This window comes from Amphibalanus amphitrite, unplaced genomic scaffold (assembly GCF_019059575.1).
Source record: "Amphibalanus amphitrite isolate SeventyFive unplaced genomic scaffold, NRLGWU_Aamphi_draft 000118F_arrow, whole genome shotgun sequence".
Classification (NCBI taxonomy): Eukaryota; Metazoa; Arthropoda; class Thecostraca; order Balanomorpha; family Balanidae; genus Amphibalanus; species Amphibalanus amphitrite.
Window position 1 is genome coordinate 727,559 of NW_024881613.1, and position 15,818 is coordinate 743,376.

Here is a 15,818-nt window from a genome sequence, read left to right on the forward strand (position 1 = left end):
GCGTTCCATCTGATTTGAATGGCCGCAATAACGCACGGCTATGGGAATAACGCGTCGTTGTTTGAAACAAAAGCGCCGTACACTACGACTTTTTGAAAGAGAAGGACAAAACATTTCAGTGGGTTTTGCAAGTACTGCAAGTATTGCTTATTTTTTTAAAAAATAAAAACAGCTTTCACATACGAAAATGTGCAAGGAAATTTTTATCTTTTTAATAAACTGCAGTAAAAATAACATGAAGGTCGAATAATTTTTATTTAAGAAAAAAGAAAGCTCATTATCTCCCTTTAATCCTCAGTGAAGTCGTCTCGCATTGGAGGTTGGTGAAACTATTGAGCATTAAGTAGCACATGTCCTACTATTTTACGCGTATGTACTTAACTTAATGAAGGCTTCTGACTTTTGTTTGTCATCCTACTCCTGACTTTGCTTTCTCCCAGTCCGCAGAAAAGAGCATTATGTTCTTTGACATATACATACACGTGTATTTGCAGCAGCACGGTTCACGTAGACGCACACTGGCCATCGCCCATTCTTGGGCTATGACTGATTAAAGACGCTCCGCGGCTGCCCGCGCACGGGTAGTCGAAAGGTCCCACCATCGACAGAACAATGCGCCGCTCTGTCCCGCTCCCACTAAAACAATGCGATACATTTACAAGATGAATGTGTACAACTGCAGTGAAGGCGCCCGGGCCCGGGAGGCGGCGGCGACGGCGCGGCCCATTGTGATCGGACGTGCTCAGCCGGCCGACATCGAGCCGACTGACGAGAGCTGACGGACGGATGAACGTGACAGTTCGCGACAGCCGCCTTCAAGGCTCGATGATTCAGGCGAATCATTTGTTTGATTTTGGCAGGCCCAACTTTGAGACGACAGAGGCCGGCGACCTGTCGGAGTTGCCAAATCATCGGCAGCTATCGAATTAGCACGGCCTGCCGAAGTGAGGTCACCACTCCCTGCGAGGCGCGGCAGGCGGATCGCGTCCGAGAGTACCGCGGCCCGATGCGGCCTCACGATCCGTCAACAGCACAACTGGAGCCACAGTCAACACCGCCGCTCTCCCGGGTCAGACAGTCTCCACACACAACGACAACGCGCAAACATCACAGCCTCTGCTCAGATAAATACCATAACACATCATCTTTGGTTTGCTCGTAACGCCTCGTGACGCCATGTGACGTTAACGTCACACTGCGCCCACGTCACAGTCACAGTCCGCTCACCGGCGCGCGTGTGATATCACAAAGAGAGGCGCCATCCGCGCCGCGGCCACCGCCTTGCCCGGTGGTCGGAGGACACCGTCCACAGTCCGGTTCCTCGCCAGGAGGTTCCTCACGCGGCACTCCCGGCGGCCCTCCTCCAGCGGCAGCAGGTACTCGGCACTCCTCCGCCGCCGCTCGTGGCACGCCAGCGCGCAGCAGCCGACCACGGCGGCGGCCAGACACGCCAGCCCGACGGCGCCGACGGCGAGAGTCGCTGCCGACGGGGCCGCGAGCTTCTCCGCCGGCAGCGGCGTCTTGGTGCTGACGAACAGCGGCTCGCTGGCGTCGTCACCGTTGAACACCTGCCGAAAATAGCACGCGTGTTAGCTCAAGGATGGAGAGAGACAATGCACAATGACGGGCAGTTCACACCTGGCTTCGACAATGACGACCGAAATCACCCGAATGAACGGATAAATCTGGAGCTAGACACCTAACCCGAATCTACTGCATCATTTCTAGAAACGCTGACGTAACTGTCACTGCACACTAAGAACCCATCGCATTTTTAGTTCTGTCTTTGCTTTCCCCGCCACATCATGTCATGGCATCGCTGTGCCGCCTCCGGTTCGGCGAAGACCTGAGTCACCAGGCGGCCTGCACTGTCGGAGGTCTGCAGCCGCCACACGAGCGGGGGTCGCTCCCACGCCTGGCTCAGTCCGCACGCGAGGCTCACCTGCACCACGTAGTCCTCGTCCGGCCACAGAGACAGGCTGACGCGGGGCTCCTCGGAGACCAGGTGGCCCCGCAGGCCGCCAGAGCGCAGCTCCCAGGTCACCAGGTAGGAGGCGTCCTGGCCGCGCGCCCGCCAGGTCAGGGTCGCAGAGACCAGCGGTGAGCCGGGCTCGATGGACGAGAGCAGCGGACGCCACCGAGCCTGTGTGCAGAGGAGAGTGTCAGTCACAGAGAAAGTGGAATATATTACAGAAAAATGTCCGAACTAGTGTGGGAACGCAGTGGGTTAGGAGTGTCCTGCGCGAAATTCATCAGATGAAGATCCTCATCGGATATCGCGCACAGAAAATACACAACTGTGAGCCGCATAATCCATGGACGATTGTTATGAACCGCCTCCCACATTCTCCCAGCCCTTTATTCCCAGCGCGGCGTTAACGAGGTGCCTCCCCTTCTTCCCTCCCAGTCCCGGCACCCTCCCCCTCCCACCCAGACATCGCTGTGACTCAGGCGAACAGGTAGGTCCCAGATCGCTATCCCCGCGGGCCCGGCCGGCAGGAGATGCGTATCTCCACCTGAGGTCGCGCGCCTCAGTGGACACCCGATCCCCGCCCGGCGCCCCCGATAGGCATCACCGCCCAGAAAGGGTCGCGACGGCCACAAAAACACACACCGGCCGCGGGAAACAAAGGTCGACTCAGCCGGGGCGACATGGGACAAAGCGAGACAATGGCGGCGCACGAGACGACGCTCAGCGAGAGGCGCGAGACGAAATGGTGCGCGGCGGTGGTGACAGGACTCGGGGGCGTGATCTGGGTATCACCTCCCCTCTTTTCTCCGTCCACCATTGAGTATCATCGCCCTTCCCTCTTCTTCTTTCTCCGCCTATCACCTGAGTATCATTAGCCTTCCCCTAACCTCATTTTTTACAGCCCGTCCTCAAAGCAGCAAAGTAGAACCGGCATCCCAAGAGAGTTGCGCTGGCGCATGTATTACGTAAACGTTTTACCCTGGCCTCGTTCAACATCAAGCCCTGCGTGACCTACACACTACCGAACACCCAGTACACACCTTGTGGTCCTGCAGGCCAGAGCTGGACGTCTTCTTATGAGGCTCCGAGGGAAACGAGGGAGGCGGGCCGTACAGAAGGCTCTCCTGCGCACTGTCCGCGGATGCTGGGGATGTTACTTTCGGCCCTGACACAGTGGTCGTCGCCTCAGGCGCCGCCTCGGTCGATGTCTGGACGGCCGGGTTCAGCTCCGTGGTGACAGACGCCGAGGTCAGGTAGAAGTCACACGCCTGTCGACACCCGGCGGACTGGAACGGACAGACGGCGCGGTCAGTTAGCTGGCGAGGTCCGATCCAAACGTCAGGGAGTCGGACACAGGCAGGCGGTCGACGCCAACTACCACGATCGCTCGATAAATTCACTAAAACGGGCCCAGCTGATACCAATTAACATCAACTAACGGGTGTTTTCGTTGGCCGCTCTGGATGGCAGGGATTAAAATCGACACAGCTGGTTGGAATATGTGAATGCCATCGGCGGCAGATGAGATAATGTGTTACGAGTACGTTTCCAAACAATCTCCGACACAAAAGCATCATGATTTCATTTGATAGTTTGCCCTAGGGCCTAGGTCATCACTCTTGAGACGTCACATTTACGGGATACTCACGCAGGCTTTGTTGAGTTTGCAGTACTCGCGGATGTAGTGGTCCCTCTGGAACGCCTGGCACGACGCCCAACACTGAAAGGAGAAGACGACCATCAGTCAGAAGAGGCCCAGTCAGCAGGCCATGAATCAACGACAGAGCCCCGGCTCTTCCCGCACAGCGCGACTGACTGCGACGGCAGTAAACCAACACGACCCATTCCATCAGCGCGCGCCGTCCAATTCATTCCCAGATCGGTTCCAGTCCGAAATAAAGCACTCCATTTCCCGTTGCTCATCTCGGCCTGTCGGCCCGCGGGTTGGGACCGGTCGTCACCGCTGACAAACGCTGCCGCTAGCCCGAGAGAGAGAGAGGACTGTGCGGCGCGCCGGGCGAGGAGCGGTCGCGTCAGCCCCGGTCTGTGGTGGCTGGAGCAGATCGGAGCCACTAAGCTGGTCTAGACTGGGTCGAGGTCGGGTTCAGTGGGTCCGGGCTGTGTTTGGGAGTGATCAGGGTCTGGTGCAGTCTGGTCAGAGGCTGGTCTAAGGCAGGTCAGATTGGTCCAAAGACCGAGCCAGGCGAGATTGGTCCTGGCCAGGCCAGATGGATAGGTGCCGGTCCAGGTCTGCTCCCGAGCGATCTGTTTGTCACCGCCGCGCCGTTTGTGCCGCCGCCGGAGGCCGGCTCCATTCTCCGGCGGCCAGCTCCATTCTCCGGCGGCCGCACGCACGGCGGCCCGAATTAATCCCCGTCGCCGGCCGAATGGCGCGCTCCGGGCCCTGAGTCGGCAGTTCTGGCATCAAAAACGATTTAGGCCCGGCCAGGTAAGGCCCATTGACGGCCGTGGCGCGGCCGGTGGACGGCCACAAAGGCAGCATTTCACGGCCTGGCGCGCCGGCAGCGGCGGCGGCCGGGGGCGGCATTGTGGCCCGCGGACCGCCGCCGGGCAGGGTCTCAGCCCGCGCCGTCAGCAGGCCACTGATGGTGTGTGAAATTCGCCGACCGGCCGGCTCACCCCTCGCCGTGTGATCAGCAGGCCCTGATCGCGCCGCCGACCGGAAAATGGCCACAAAGGGAACAGTGGCCCCACCGGCCGGCCGCCGCTCCACCGGCCGCCACAAACACCCGGGAAAGAGAGAGCGCCAATCGGCTCTGATGATACGCACATCCGCTACCGGCACCCTGATGGATTGTGGTGAGTGCCGCCGGCGCGGCAGTCACCTGGCCGCCCGTGGGACGGGGCGGGGGCGGGGGCGGGGGCGGGGGCGGTCAAGGGGCAGAGAAAGGTCCGGCCGCTCGGCAGCCGCAGAGAACGCCCGAACGCGCGCAGATGGGAGATAACCGGGCGAGGTGTTGACACGGCAGATGCGATCTGCCCAAGGTGTGAGGTATGCGGTTTATCTCAGCCGATTGAAAGGGTTCCCCGGGTTTTGAGGAGGCTTATCTCCGCCTGCGGACGGGGTGGATCGATCGCTCGGTGATTGGGGAGGTCGCGGGCGTCTCTCACTCACCCGAAGGCATTCCTCCTGTTTGAGACAGCTGGCCTTTGAGCCGTCCGAAGTCAGCTGAAACAGAGAGAAAGGGACGTCAGTTCGGCGGCCCGGTCGGTTCCAACAGCGTATCAGGCATGGAAACAATGCTAATCACGGGCTATCGAGCTGGGCAGCACCGGTCGAATGGTCTCTTAGCGAGCCCTTAATTATAACACCAGCAGCGGCACCGGGGCGGTCTCACACCCCTCGGCAGGCCAGTCTCCACGGGTAATGACACCGTCTCTAAGCGAATGGAGCCACCCGTCGGCAGTTCCTGCAGTAAAAACAGCAATTACGGGGTTCGATTGGGGCGTCCGGCGGGTCGGGGGCGGCCAACCGTTTGGCAGAGACCCACACCCACACTGAAAGAAAAAATGACACCCTGTACGGGGTATTGACGGTCATGTCAAAAATAACACCCGAGTGGGGTGTTTTGAGGGGAGTCGCTGAGCTATTATAAATGGGGTGTTCGGCGTACACCCCAGAAGGGTTTCGACGCATAGTGGGGAGTCGCAGCCGCTAAAGGGGGGTCAGCGCCGGCCCACATGGGGTTCCGTTAGACTGCAGGTGACACCCCTCAAATATCAGCCGAGCACCCCTTTTTGGTCCCTAAGCACCCGACAGGGTATCAAACTCCCAAATTAGGGTGTAAAATATAGCAGCTCAACTCCCCTATTTTTCTGATTTAACTCCCCATATTGTTCCTGACCCCCACGCGGGGAACCGCGCGCCTTCAGCAGGTAATCTCTCAGAGAAGTTTCACTCCCCTATACTTCCGAAAAACTCCCGGCGAGGATTAAATGTCCTTCGGAACGAGAATCTCAGACTATATTTATAACCGGGTGAGGAGTTACTCTTTCCGTTCGCGGCCTTGCGGCGCCCTGTAGTGTGCACGACCAACGTATGACACGGTAATCAGTCTAGATATCATCATGATATAGTTGGCCACTCTACGCTATGCACGCTTTTGCCTTAGCTGCAAACATGCACCAGCCATTCGTGAAAAACAGGTCCCGATTTTACCAACTTTAGTTTGCGCCATCTATCGGTAGGATTTGAAGCTGAAAACACGGGGTGTCACTCCAGGATAATGACACCCCAGAGGGGTTTCAACGGGGGTGTCTCAGCGACACTCCAATTTTTTGGCCTGCAATTTTTGGGGAGTTCGCTAGCCGAACCTCTCCCAAGGGGGTCATGTACATTTTTGCGGCGTCAAAAGGTAATGGGGCTCCCGTGTCGGGTGTCACAACACCCATGACATCCTAAAATCATGAAAACGGAGCCTAATTTAGGAGTATTTTGGAGTATGTGGTGTCAGATTGTAAGAAATGGGGTTCCCCGATTTTTTTCAGTGCAGGCGTCCGGCCGGCCCCCGCGAATTAGCCAAACTCCGCCTCAAAGGGCGGCGTTTAGCGACTGCGGGGCACAGCGCGAAAACAGGATAATCTATTCACGCGGGCGCGGCCGGCGGCGGCTCGGGTCTGCCGGGGTGCCGAGGAGCAGCTGTCGACAGCGGGAGCCGCCGCGCGCGAGACCGATCGGACGTTTACGTCTCTGTCGTTATTTTTATCGTTTCACGGCTGTTGGCCGGCGCGTGGGTAGGGTGGTGGATAGAGGTCAGCCTTCTGCTGATGGGATTTGGGGGTGTCGCAGATAGTTGGTAGGGCCGACGCGGTTCCTGTGACGCCTAACGTCTCTGTCGCCCCGTCCACACGTCTACTTCCAATAGGATCGTTATCACTCACTAAAGCAGGCTATACCGGAGACGACCGGACTATGCAAGGCCATGAGCAGGCGATAATGGAGACGACCGGACTATGCAAGGCCATAAGCAGGCAATACCGGAGACGACCGGACTATGCAAAGGCCATGAGCAGGCGATACCGGAGACGACCGGACTATGCAAGGCCATGAGCAGGCGATACCGGAGACGACCGAACTATGCAAGGTCATAAGCAGGCTATACCGGAGACGACCGGACTATGCAAGGTCATAAGCAGGCTATACCGGAGACGACCGGACTATGCAAGGCCATAAGCAGGCGATACCGGAGACGACCGGCTCATAATCAAGCTCTGCATTGAAACGACATCATTGAGACACTTGTTATTAAACTTGAGATAAAAAGCCAGTTTGACTCAGCAGGTTAAAGTCGGTATGACTGGGGTAAGACATAAGCGGAAAGCAGCTCCGTATAGCATTGCCTTCGTAACGTTGTCTTCGTATACGAAGACAACGATTGCATTGCTAGAGGCGTGACGCAAAAACCGTCAAGTGACACACCCGGATAATGCATGTAGTTTGAGAGAAAACTCTGTCTGGGGGCTCAAACATAGCTCTGGTATTGCAGCCGGCATTCGGCAGTACCGGGAACGACGGGAGCATAAGCGAGCTATATATACTGAGCTGATGAGTTACTGAATTTGAGAGATGCTATGCTCTACTGGACATTTCATTACTTTAATAATTTGTTTGAGATATTTAAGATATCGAGTGCAAATTATCCTATGTGCTTCTAACGAGGTATTACGCATTGGGCTATGGAAACGGCCGGGAGATACCTACGTACTAATTTCTCCGACGGCTGCACCGGAGACGACCGGAGCCGAGACTGCACTAAGCCGACAACGCAGCTGTGAAATGTGTTACGGAAATTTGACCAGTAGTACGTATTTTATTGGTTTGCCATTAACAAGGCGGCAGCACCGGAGTCGACCGGAGCCTATGCTAGCTCGACCCTTTTATTGGTTTGCCATTAACAAGGCGGCAGCACCGGAGTCGACCGGAGCCTATGCTAGCTCGACCCTGAGACGACAACGCTTTGAACGCGCGCTCGACTCAAACGCAGCGCTAGCTGAATATGCTACTGAAATTTGACCAGTATTTTACTGGTTTGCCATTAACAAGGCGGCAGCACCGGACTCGGGTGCGACCGTAGCATAAACAAGTTATTCATATACTTATATATATACTTATATATATACTGATAATATGCACTGAGCCGACAACGCAGCTGTGATGCCTATAAACGACGGAAAAGTCGCAAATAGTGCAGCCTTTTCTTTACATAGTCTGCCGTTTAATACGAAGAACCGGCAATGCCGATAAAATGACCGGACAAACAAGCCAACTTGTGTTACCTAAAAATGTGGTATGTGGCGTGCCAACATGGCGTACTCTAAGTAATAGCCGGTAACACTTGGCATGGCCGGAGAAAAATCCAACATGTCCTGAGCCAGTGCAATTGAGAGGCCTTTATGCTACTGTCTCATGCCAGAAAACGCAGCATTTAATGCGTCAGGCTGCCCTGTGTGCCGGAGACAACCGGAACTTGACTACTAATGGAATAATATTGCCAAGTGACGCGTACTTCTGCTCATTTCTGCTCGTTAGAGAAAAAAAGCAAACCATAGACGCACGGGGCACGCGTTAAGCGAGCCCTGTACTGAGGCAGCAATGCATAATGAGTCGTGTTACCCAAGGCTACTTTGTGTTACCAGAGTTTTATTATTTTTTTTTTATTTTGCAAAACGCCCGGAGACGACCGAGATTGAGGCAAGCGATGCACTGAGACGCCAATGCAGCGGTGGAAAAGCTCATATGTACTAATCCATCGCAAAATTTTCATGCCAGGCTGCTGTAATAGCTGTAGTGATGTAGCTGTAAGTTATTTGTCCATCACTCACTTATGTATCTGCGTCCGAATCTGGTCAATGCGAATCGCCTCATGCGGGAGAGAGGTCAGTAGGTCAATGCCCCGGGGGCCCAGTGGGCAGGTCGGCCGGACTAGTGTCCGGGCCGCGCCGGCCAGGCACCAGACGCCGATAAATGCCCCGAGGCATGAGCAGCTGATGCGGCTGGCGACCGTCCACGGCACAGACGGGGAAGGAAACCGGTAGGCGGGGACGGAATTAGACCGTCCCATGCAGCTCAAAACTCAGCGAGAAGTTAGATTTTGCTTGATTGGTGCTACCTATAGGTACTTAGGTAATTTACAAACGAGCCTCCTAAAATGCGAAAATCATGCTGCTAGACCGGAGGTTGACGAGGTAGACCGGAGGGCCGAGAATATTGCGCGCACAGCACAGACTGTCAAGCTCGCACGTAACGCGAAACATTAAGATGTCATCAGCGATGAAACCAGTCAGACTTGGAAAGTCAAGTCCAAGCAAAGAATCTAGATGCAATATCTGCTGATCGGCAATGCGGCCGCAAAGGTATCGACATAGTTATCACTAATGCGATCTCCAAGACACCTCACCTCCAGTGCTGTCAAGCAGCAGCAGTGTCGAAAAAAACACGACACGTCACGAAAAGCAGGAAGCGCCGCGCTCAGCCCACGGCTCAGTGGCTGACTGCTCTCGGCGGCGCTGCGAGCGCGAATGACCCGGGCTCGGGTCATGCGGACCTGACGAGCGGGCGGTATGACGCAATCACATGGGCGGCGCTCGCCCTCACCGCGGAGAAAAAACATTATCAGTTGACTTATAATGTTACATTTATCGTTTCACGGCTGTTGGCCGGCGCGTGGGTAGGGTGGTGGATAGAGGTCAGCCTTCTGCTGATGGGATTTGGGGGTGTCGCAGATAGTTGGTAGGGCCGACGCGGTTCCTGTGACGCCTAACGTCTCTGTCGCCCCGTCCACACGTCTACTTCCAATAGGATCGTTATCACTCACTAAAGACCCAATGAAGCCTTTTAAATCGAGTGATATTAGAGCTTATTAGATTGGTGGTGTGGTTTTGCTTTACGAAGGGAAATTAAAGAAGTGAAAAGGGACAACTTTTACACAACCCAAGGTCCGATGAATTAAAATTATCGCTTTAAGACTGTCACCTTTCACAGCTTCCACAAACGGGGTAACTAGTTACAATTCGTGCTGACTTGCGAGTGGGTGAAAAACAGCGCCCACTAAAAGCGACAAATTGGCTCCATTTTAGATCAAAGATTACCAACGTGACACATTGGGGCCGAATTGCTTTCGAATGTATCCACCCGGTAAGGCCATTAGAAAAGTCCGGTTAAGGCGATTCAGGTGAAAAGATGGGACCGCGGACAGGCGATTTCTGAGTTCTAAAAACGCAGTTTCACGAATGGCTGGTGGCTCGTACCAGACTGAGGTTCGGTGCTCAGTGTGGTAGCCTGTTAACAGCACTGGATCACGATAATTCGTGTAGCCTTCCGTTTAACTCTGAGACATGTTCAGTGTTCACGGATGCGATCTTTCAGCCAGGAACAAACTAATATGGTGCTAAGCTGCTGACATTGGCTTCCCATTAAAAGCCCCCTAATCACTCTAACAATAAGACGACGGTCACTTCTCGTGGCCGTGTAATCGCAGGTGAGATCAGCAGGCTGCTATTAAACAAATAATCACCCGGTTACCGTCTGAGCGCACCGCAGAGCAGGGAACAGGCGCGATCACTCCATCACGACCCCCTCGGCCGCCGTCTCGGCACAGCTGCGGCCGCTTCATCCCCGAACCACGCACTGTGCAGGGCTATCCAACCTTATTGCAGTCTGCGGCGACTCACAGCACGGCATCCTTCGCTCAGAACAGACTCACGGCGGAATCACGGCGACTCTACGACGTTTCAGTGCAGGCTCACGGGAGATTCACGGTGAGATCAAGACGAACTAACGGCACACTCACGACGACTTCCGATCGGCTCACGGCGGGCTCACAGGAAGCGTGTGAGCCGAGACGCTATCGGTGTCCGTCGTGAGCGCTCCTCGGAAGCGTCACACGGGAAGGGCTCCGGCGCGAGCCGACGCCAACGGCTGCCGTGAGAACGGCGCGGAGTAACGACCGGACCGCACAGCGTGACGTGACGTGACGTCGCGCACCGGTCCGCTAAATCTGGAGCCGGCAGCAGCCCGCGGTCTGAAGCCGGCAGCTGCCCGCGACTAGCGCGCATCAATCAGCAACGCCCACGGATAGAACAGGCGCCATCAATCCCCAATCATGTCCACTGAACTGCAAATATTGCCGATCCATCTTGGACGACTACTTAAAAGCCTATAAGCATGCCACCGATGATGGTAACGACGCCGGCCGCGCGGCGCCTGGTGAGCTAAGACGCCGCGCGCCGAGGGGCTCACGCCGCTTTACACCGGGTACATGGCCGTACGTTTCGTTTATGTGCACGTGAGAGGTGGTGGTTTTTCACGGCGCCCGCTCGGAGGACACGGACAGCGTTGCACGGCTCTGGGCCGGGCTGCAGCGCCGGGTCGCGGTGACCCGCTCCGCACCGGCTCAGGTCAGCCAGTCACCCGACGGGGGAGGCGCATCACCACATTGCCGCCCGGCGGGGGTCGGCGCCCCCCGGCCGGCGCGCGCACGTAAAGTAAATCTTGCCGTGTCGAAGCGCCGCGAAACGAGCGCTCTCGTCACCCACTGACCCTAACCTCGCGCCCCGGTGACGTCATCGTTCGTCTGCAACGTGCCTGGTCACGTGATGGGCCACCCCACCCACCGTTCGGCGCCTCGCGTGAGCACGTGACTGGCAGCTCGCCGCCCATCTGGCCGCTGCTGGAATGCGCGGCGTGCGGCTCTCGCCGGTCCGCGGGCCATCTCGGCGGCCGCCGCTGACCAAGAGGCACATTCCGTCGGACGGGCCGTCGACAGGCTCAGCAGCTGATTAATCGCAGCGCCGGCCGCAGCCCGCCGGGGAGCATCGATCACGGCGGCGCGCTGGTGCGCCACCTCTCCGCGCCTGCCGGGGAGCTGGCGTCACCCGATCGGAGCGGCCCGGAGCGGTCCGGAGCCGACACCCCACTCCCTCCCCGGGAGACGGTCCGGAGCGGCCCGGAGAAGGGCCGGAGAAGGGCCGGAGACGGTCCGGAGAAGGGCCGGAGAAGGTCCGGAGAAGGGCCGGAGGCCGACCTCGCCGTGTCGTCCCTCCGTCCCTGCCGGCTCGGTTCGGCGCGGCGCCGGCCCCCACTGATGGATGGCGCAGATAGCATCACCAGACGGAAAGGGGTGGGCCAGGGGAGGGACCACGCCGCGGGAGGCCACGCGCGAAAAACGAACGGACACAGACCGGGCCGGACCGGGCCGGGCCGAATTTCGGCCAGCGTCCGGCCGTCATACATCACGGCAGTTTCGTCTGTCACATGAATCCGTCACAGGGGACGATATGTCACAGACACGCGTCCGTCAAAGATGGACGCACTCCCAATTCGTCACGCAGAATCTGCCGAGCGAGCGAGCCGTCAGTCAGCGCGGTCTCCGACGGCCGCGACGAACGACGACCGTCGGGGTCGACACCACGTCGGTGGGTGATCTGGGTCGACGCGACGTGCCTCCGAGGGTGGTCCCGACGGAGATCGTCGCAGTCCCGTCACCAGAGTCGACACTAACGAGAGACGAGGCGCCGAGTGATTCTGGCAGATAGGGCGGCCGCGAGAGAGCCAGGACGTCGAAAATGTGACAGACGACAAGACGATGGAATAGGCGAGACGACACGGTGACGCAAAGTAGCTATGCGTGAAGTGTTTAGCGCGGCTGGGGATGCGCCAGAGGAGATGACTTGGACAGAAGGAAATCGATCGGCGTCGCTGCTAAATGGCGAACCGCTTTGAGGGAAATGGATCTTCGGACAGTGATGACTCAAGCGGTAAATGAAATTTCACGACAAACAGAGAGAGTGGCAGCTGCAAATTCCAAGCTGTTTCCCGGACACCGAGTGAAGTAACGTCAGTCCGGCATAAATACCTACACACAGACAGACTGGCCGACATCTCCCCCGGGCCCCTAAACATTCAGAAACATCTGAGAATTCAGCGGCGGTGTTCCTCATGCTCCTCTGTCGATTACCGATACTGCCTCCCCGAGGGACCCGTCTCGGATCATCTCACGGCTGATGTCACTCGAGAGACAGACAGGGACGGGCGCGCCGCTAACCGGGACGGAAAAGGAAAATAACCAGGGCGGCGGGGTGCGGCCGGCGGAGCTATGCCGAGCGGCTGTCGGGACTGTTTGGGGCGGCCTCTGAGACAGGGAGGGCAGGCTGTGTTTGTTGCTGTAACCGGGTGTCGGAGGCGGCAGTCGGAGGGAGACAACGGCGGCCCGTGTGATGCCGCTCCGACTCTCCGACTGACTCCCAGTCAGCCGGCGCCGGATCATGGATCATGGGACATGGGACATCAACATCGTCTTCCCTGCCCCCGTCCCGCCTCTGTTCGGACTGCCACCATGTCAACACACTCCCCCTCTCTCCCTACCATCCCTGCTTCAAGCTGTCGGTTGCTCGATAGAGCTCTGTCTCTCGACTCTCGGTCGCCGCTCGCCGTTCTCTCTCGGCCGCCTCCAGCGGCGGCGCCATGACTCGCCGCGGTGGCAGCTGCCGAGCCCGTCTGAATGGAGCCCGGCCGAGCGGCGCCAATGGCCGTCACAGCGCGTCACGCGCGTGACGCCGGCCCGGCGGGCGTTACTTCCGGCCGTCACGGGCCAGCCGGCGACCGGTGGCGGCCGGTGGCTCCCACGGAACCGTCCGGGAAGCGCCGGGAACCGGCCGGCTCCCATGTGCAACTTCCGCGCTCGGTGGGAGCCGGCCTGCGCCGGCTCCCAGCCGTAACGGGCGAACGGTTGGCGTCCCACCGGCCGCCGCGGCGGAGCGACTCTCCCAGCGCGGCGCCGGCGTGGGCACCGGCCGTGTACTACAGCGGGCACGGGCTCTCCCAGCGGCTCGTCCGCTAACGACCGGCGAGCGGCCGGCCGTGCGGTTTACCGGCAAGAAGCCGGCGCGGTCACAGCGCGCCGCTTTCCCAGACCTCGGCGCCGCGCTTCTCGTTTTTGCGTTATAAACACAACTCGGATCGTTCCCCTCTGGCGGAAGAGAAAATTGCGCCGACTCCGCGCCCGGCTACGTGCCCCATCGAGGCACCTGTTCCGTGGCCGGCGTGACGCGGCCACCACAGCCAGCTGTACCGCCACCACAACCACACGGAAACCCTGCAACTCAGCCCGGCAAAACTGCCGGTAAAAAGGACACACCATGAGCGCTGACGTCGGTCCACCGGTTTCCTGCGCAGCGCCGCTGAAAAGTGCGGCTCTGAACCCATTCAGCCGGCGATCTTTAAGCCGATAGCGTTTCATCGGCTCGGCACGGCCGAACAAAGCCGCCGCAGCCGGTGGCTCGCAGGCCTCAGGAGGTGGCGTGGTCGCGGAGCCTCGCACCGGTTCGCCGACGCGTTACGTCAGCCCCGGGTACAACTTTCCGGCGAACGGCGCTCCGCGCGAGCGGCCGCTTTGGAGGCCGGCAGGCGACAGGGAAAAGGGTGGCTATAGGCGAACGAAATCAGAGCTAGATGTCGAGATAAGGACTCGTCTCGCGTATAAATGACGGGAAAACTGGCGCAGTAACGCCGTCCAACCGAAACGTGCATGGACGGATTGATGTTATCCATATGTGCGAGGCATTGACATTGTCAGCATCGACTTCAGCGAAACGACGCCGTTGTGGCGGCCGTTCGAAAATTATGGTAGCTGCCCGATCAACATTAGAGTGATGATTGCTGATATCCGATTGTGCAGCTTACCCGCAATACATCGCGAGTTAAAGAAATGTGTCAAATTAACATGAAGGAACACTTTATATCGGAGGGTAACACCTCATTTGATTCATGGATAAACAGACACAGAAGAATAAGATATAAATTTTAAGGGAAACACCGATCTCAGCAGACAAACTAGAGCTTTGCCATGGTAGGAGGGGCAGAGTTCAAAGACATGTCAAGACCGTTGCTAGATCAAGATATGTTTAGCGATATCACCTCTTTTCACTAAGCCTTTTCATTAAATTGGCATTAAAAAAAGATTTCCTGTTCACCATTTATTTTTCATCATTGCTAAAGGCAATGCTGACAAGCATCGAAATACAAGCGGTTTTGACAATGTGCATAAAAAAACGGGTTCTGTAGACTGCAGAGATAAATTATTATGTTCCTGTTCATCTTGAAACGGGCAGTTCATCCGTTGTCATATTAGTTAGTACGAAGTACCTGGACGGGCAGGCGAGCCAGTTACTTCGTACTAACGTTTCAGCAAACCCTTTAAAAACTTAGGACTTGTCATATTAGTGTATGCAATTCGACACATACCAATGTGCCGTGAAGGTCACACATCAACAGGTTAGACTAGCTAATAGCCCATCTCATCAGAGCTCAACTCACCTTCCTGGAGCACTGAGCGCGACATTTGGCCACGAACGCGTCTCCTCCGCTGCCGGCGGCGATGGCCGTCCCCTGAAGCACCCACAGCAGCGCCAGTAAACCCCCGCAGGCGCGCATGGTCACCGGTCTGATCACACCACCTGTTCCAGCGTGATACTCGGAGCGACCGAACACCCTCCTCACACCGCCGCGTCACCACACCGACTGCAAGGCCCTATATACCAGGTAGGGTCGTCCGGCGATTCTACTGATCGTGACGTCAGCTCGTGACGTCATCTGGGGGCAAGTCTTGAAGTCCCGTTTAAGTCCTATGCAAATGGGCGATTTTTGAAGCGCTCTAGAACAAACTCTGCTAAAGCTAGCACAAAACTAAGGGCATCATCGGAAAGCCGAGACATTTTTCTTCGAATTATCTAAGAAGCGTTTCTCACTAAACCCATTTGTTTTTCCAAAAATGCGTAAAAAAGCCCCCATGCCTCCGCAGCCTCCCTTCCGCCGGCCGCCACGCCGCCG

General features: G+C 57.2%; 1 protein-coding gene across 2 annotated transcripts; it reads right to left on the reverse strand.

The window, feature by feature from the left end:
• Positions 1 to 456: 456 nt before the first annotated feature.
• LOC122381337 lies at positions 457 to 15,519 on the reverse strand. 2 transcript variants are annotated; one of them, XM_043365375.1, is made up of 6 exons: positions 15,306 to 15,519; positions 5,109 to 5,162; positions 3,621 to 3,692; positions 3,013 to 3,258; positions 1,943 to 2,143; positions 457 to 1,568 (listed from the first exon to the last, which is right to left on the reverse strand). In XM_043365375.1, the coding sequence occupies exons 1-6, from the start codon at positions 15,420 to 15,422 to the stop codon at positions 1,224 to 1,226; spliced, it is 1,035 nt and encodes a 344-aa protein (XP_043221310.1). In that variant the 5' UTR covers positions 15,423 to 15,519; the 3' UTR covers positions 457 to 1,223. The 2 variants fall into 2 exon arrangements, with proteins under 2 accessions (XP_043221310.1, XP_043221309.1); XM_043365374.1 differs by lacking the exon at positions 15,306 to 15,519 and adding an exon at positions 9,391 to 9,620.
• Positions 15,520 to 15,818: the final 299 nt, after the last annotated feature.

Bases quoted from the DNA above. Each gene is read 5' to 3' on its own strand.
- LOC122381337 (XM_043365374.1), bottom strand. From the start codon at position 9,603: ATGTTTTTTCTCCGCGGTGAGGGCGAGCGCCGCCCATGTGATTGCGTC. The intron at 3,693-5,108 runs GTGAGTGAGAGA...TTCTCCTTTCAG, and splicing joins AACAGGAGGAATGCCTTCGG to TGTTGGGCGTCGTGCCAGGC. The intron at 1,569-1,942 runs GTGAGCCTCGCG...TATTTTCGGCAG, and splicing joins ACGAGGACTACGTGGTGCAG to GTGTTCAACGGTGACGACGC.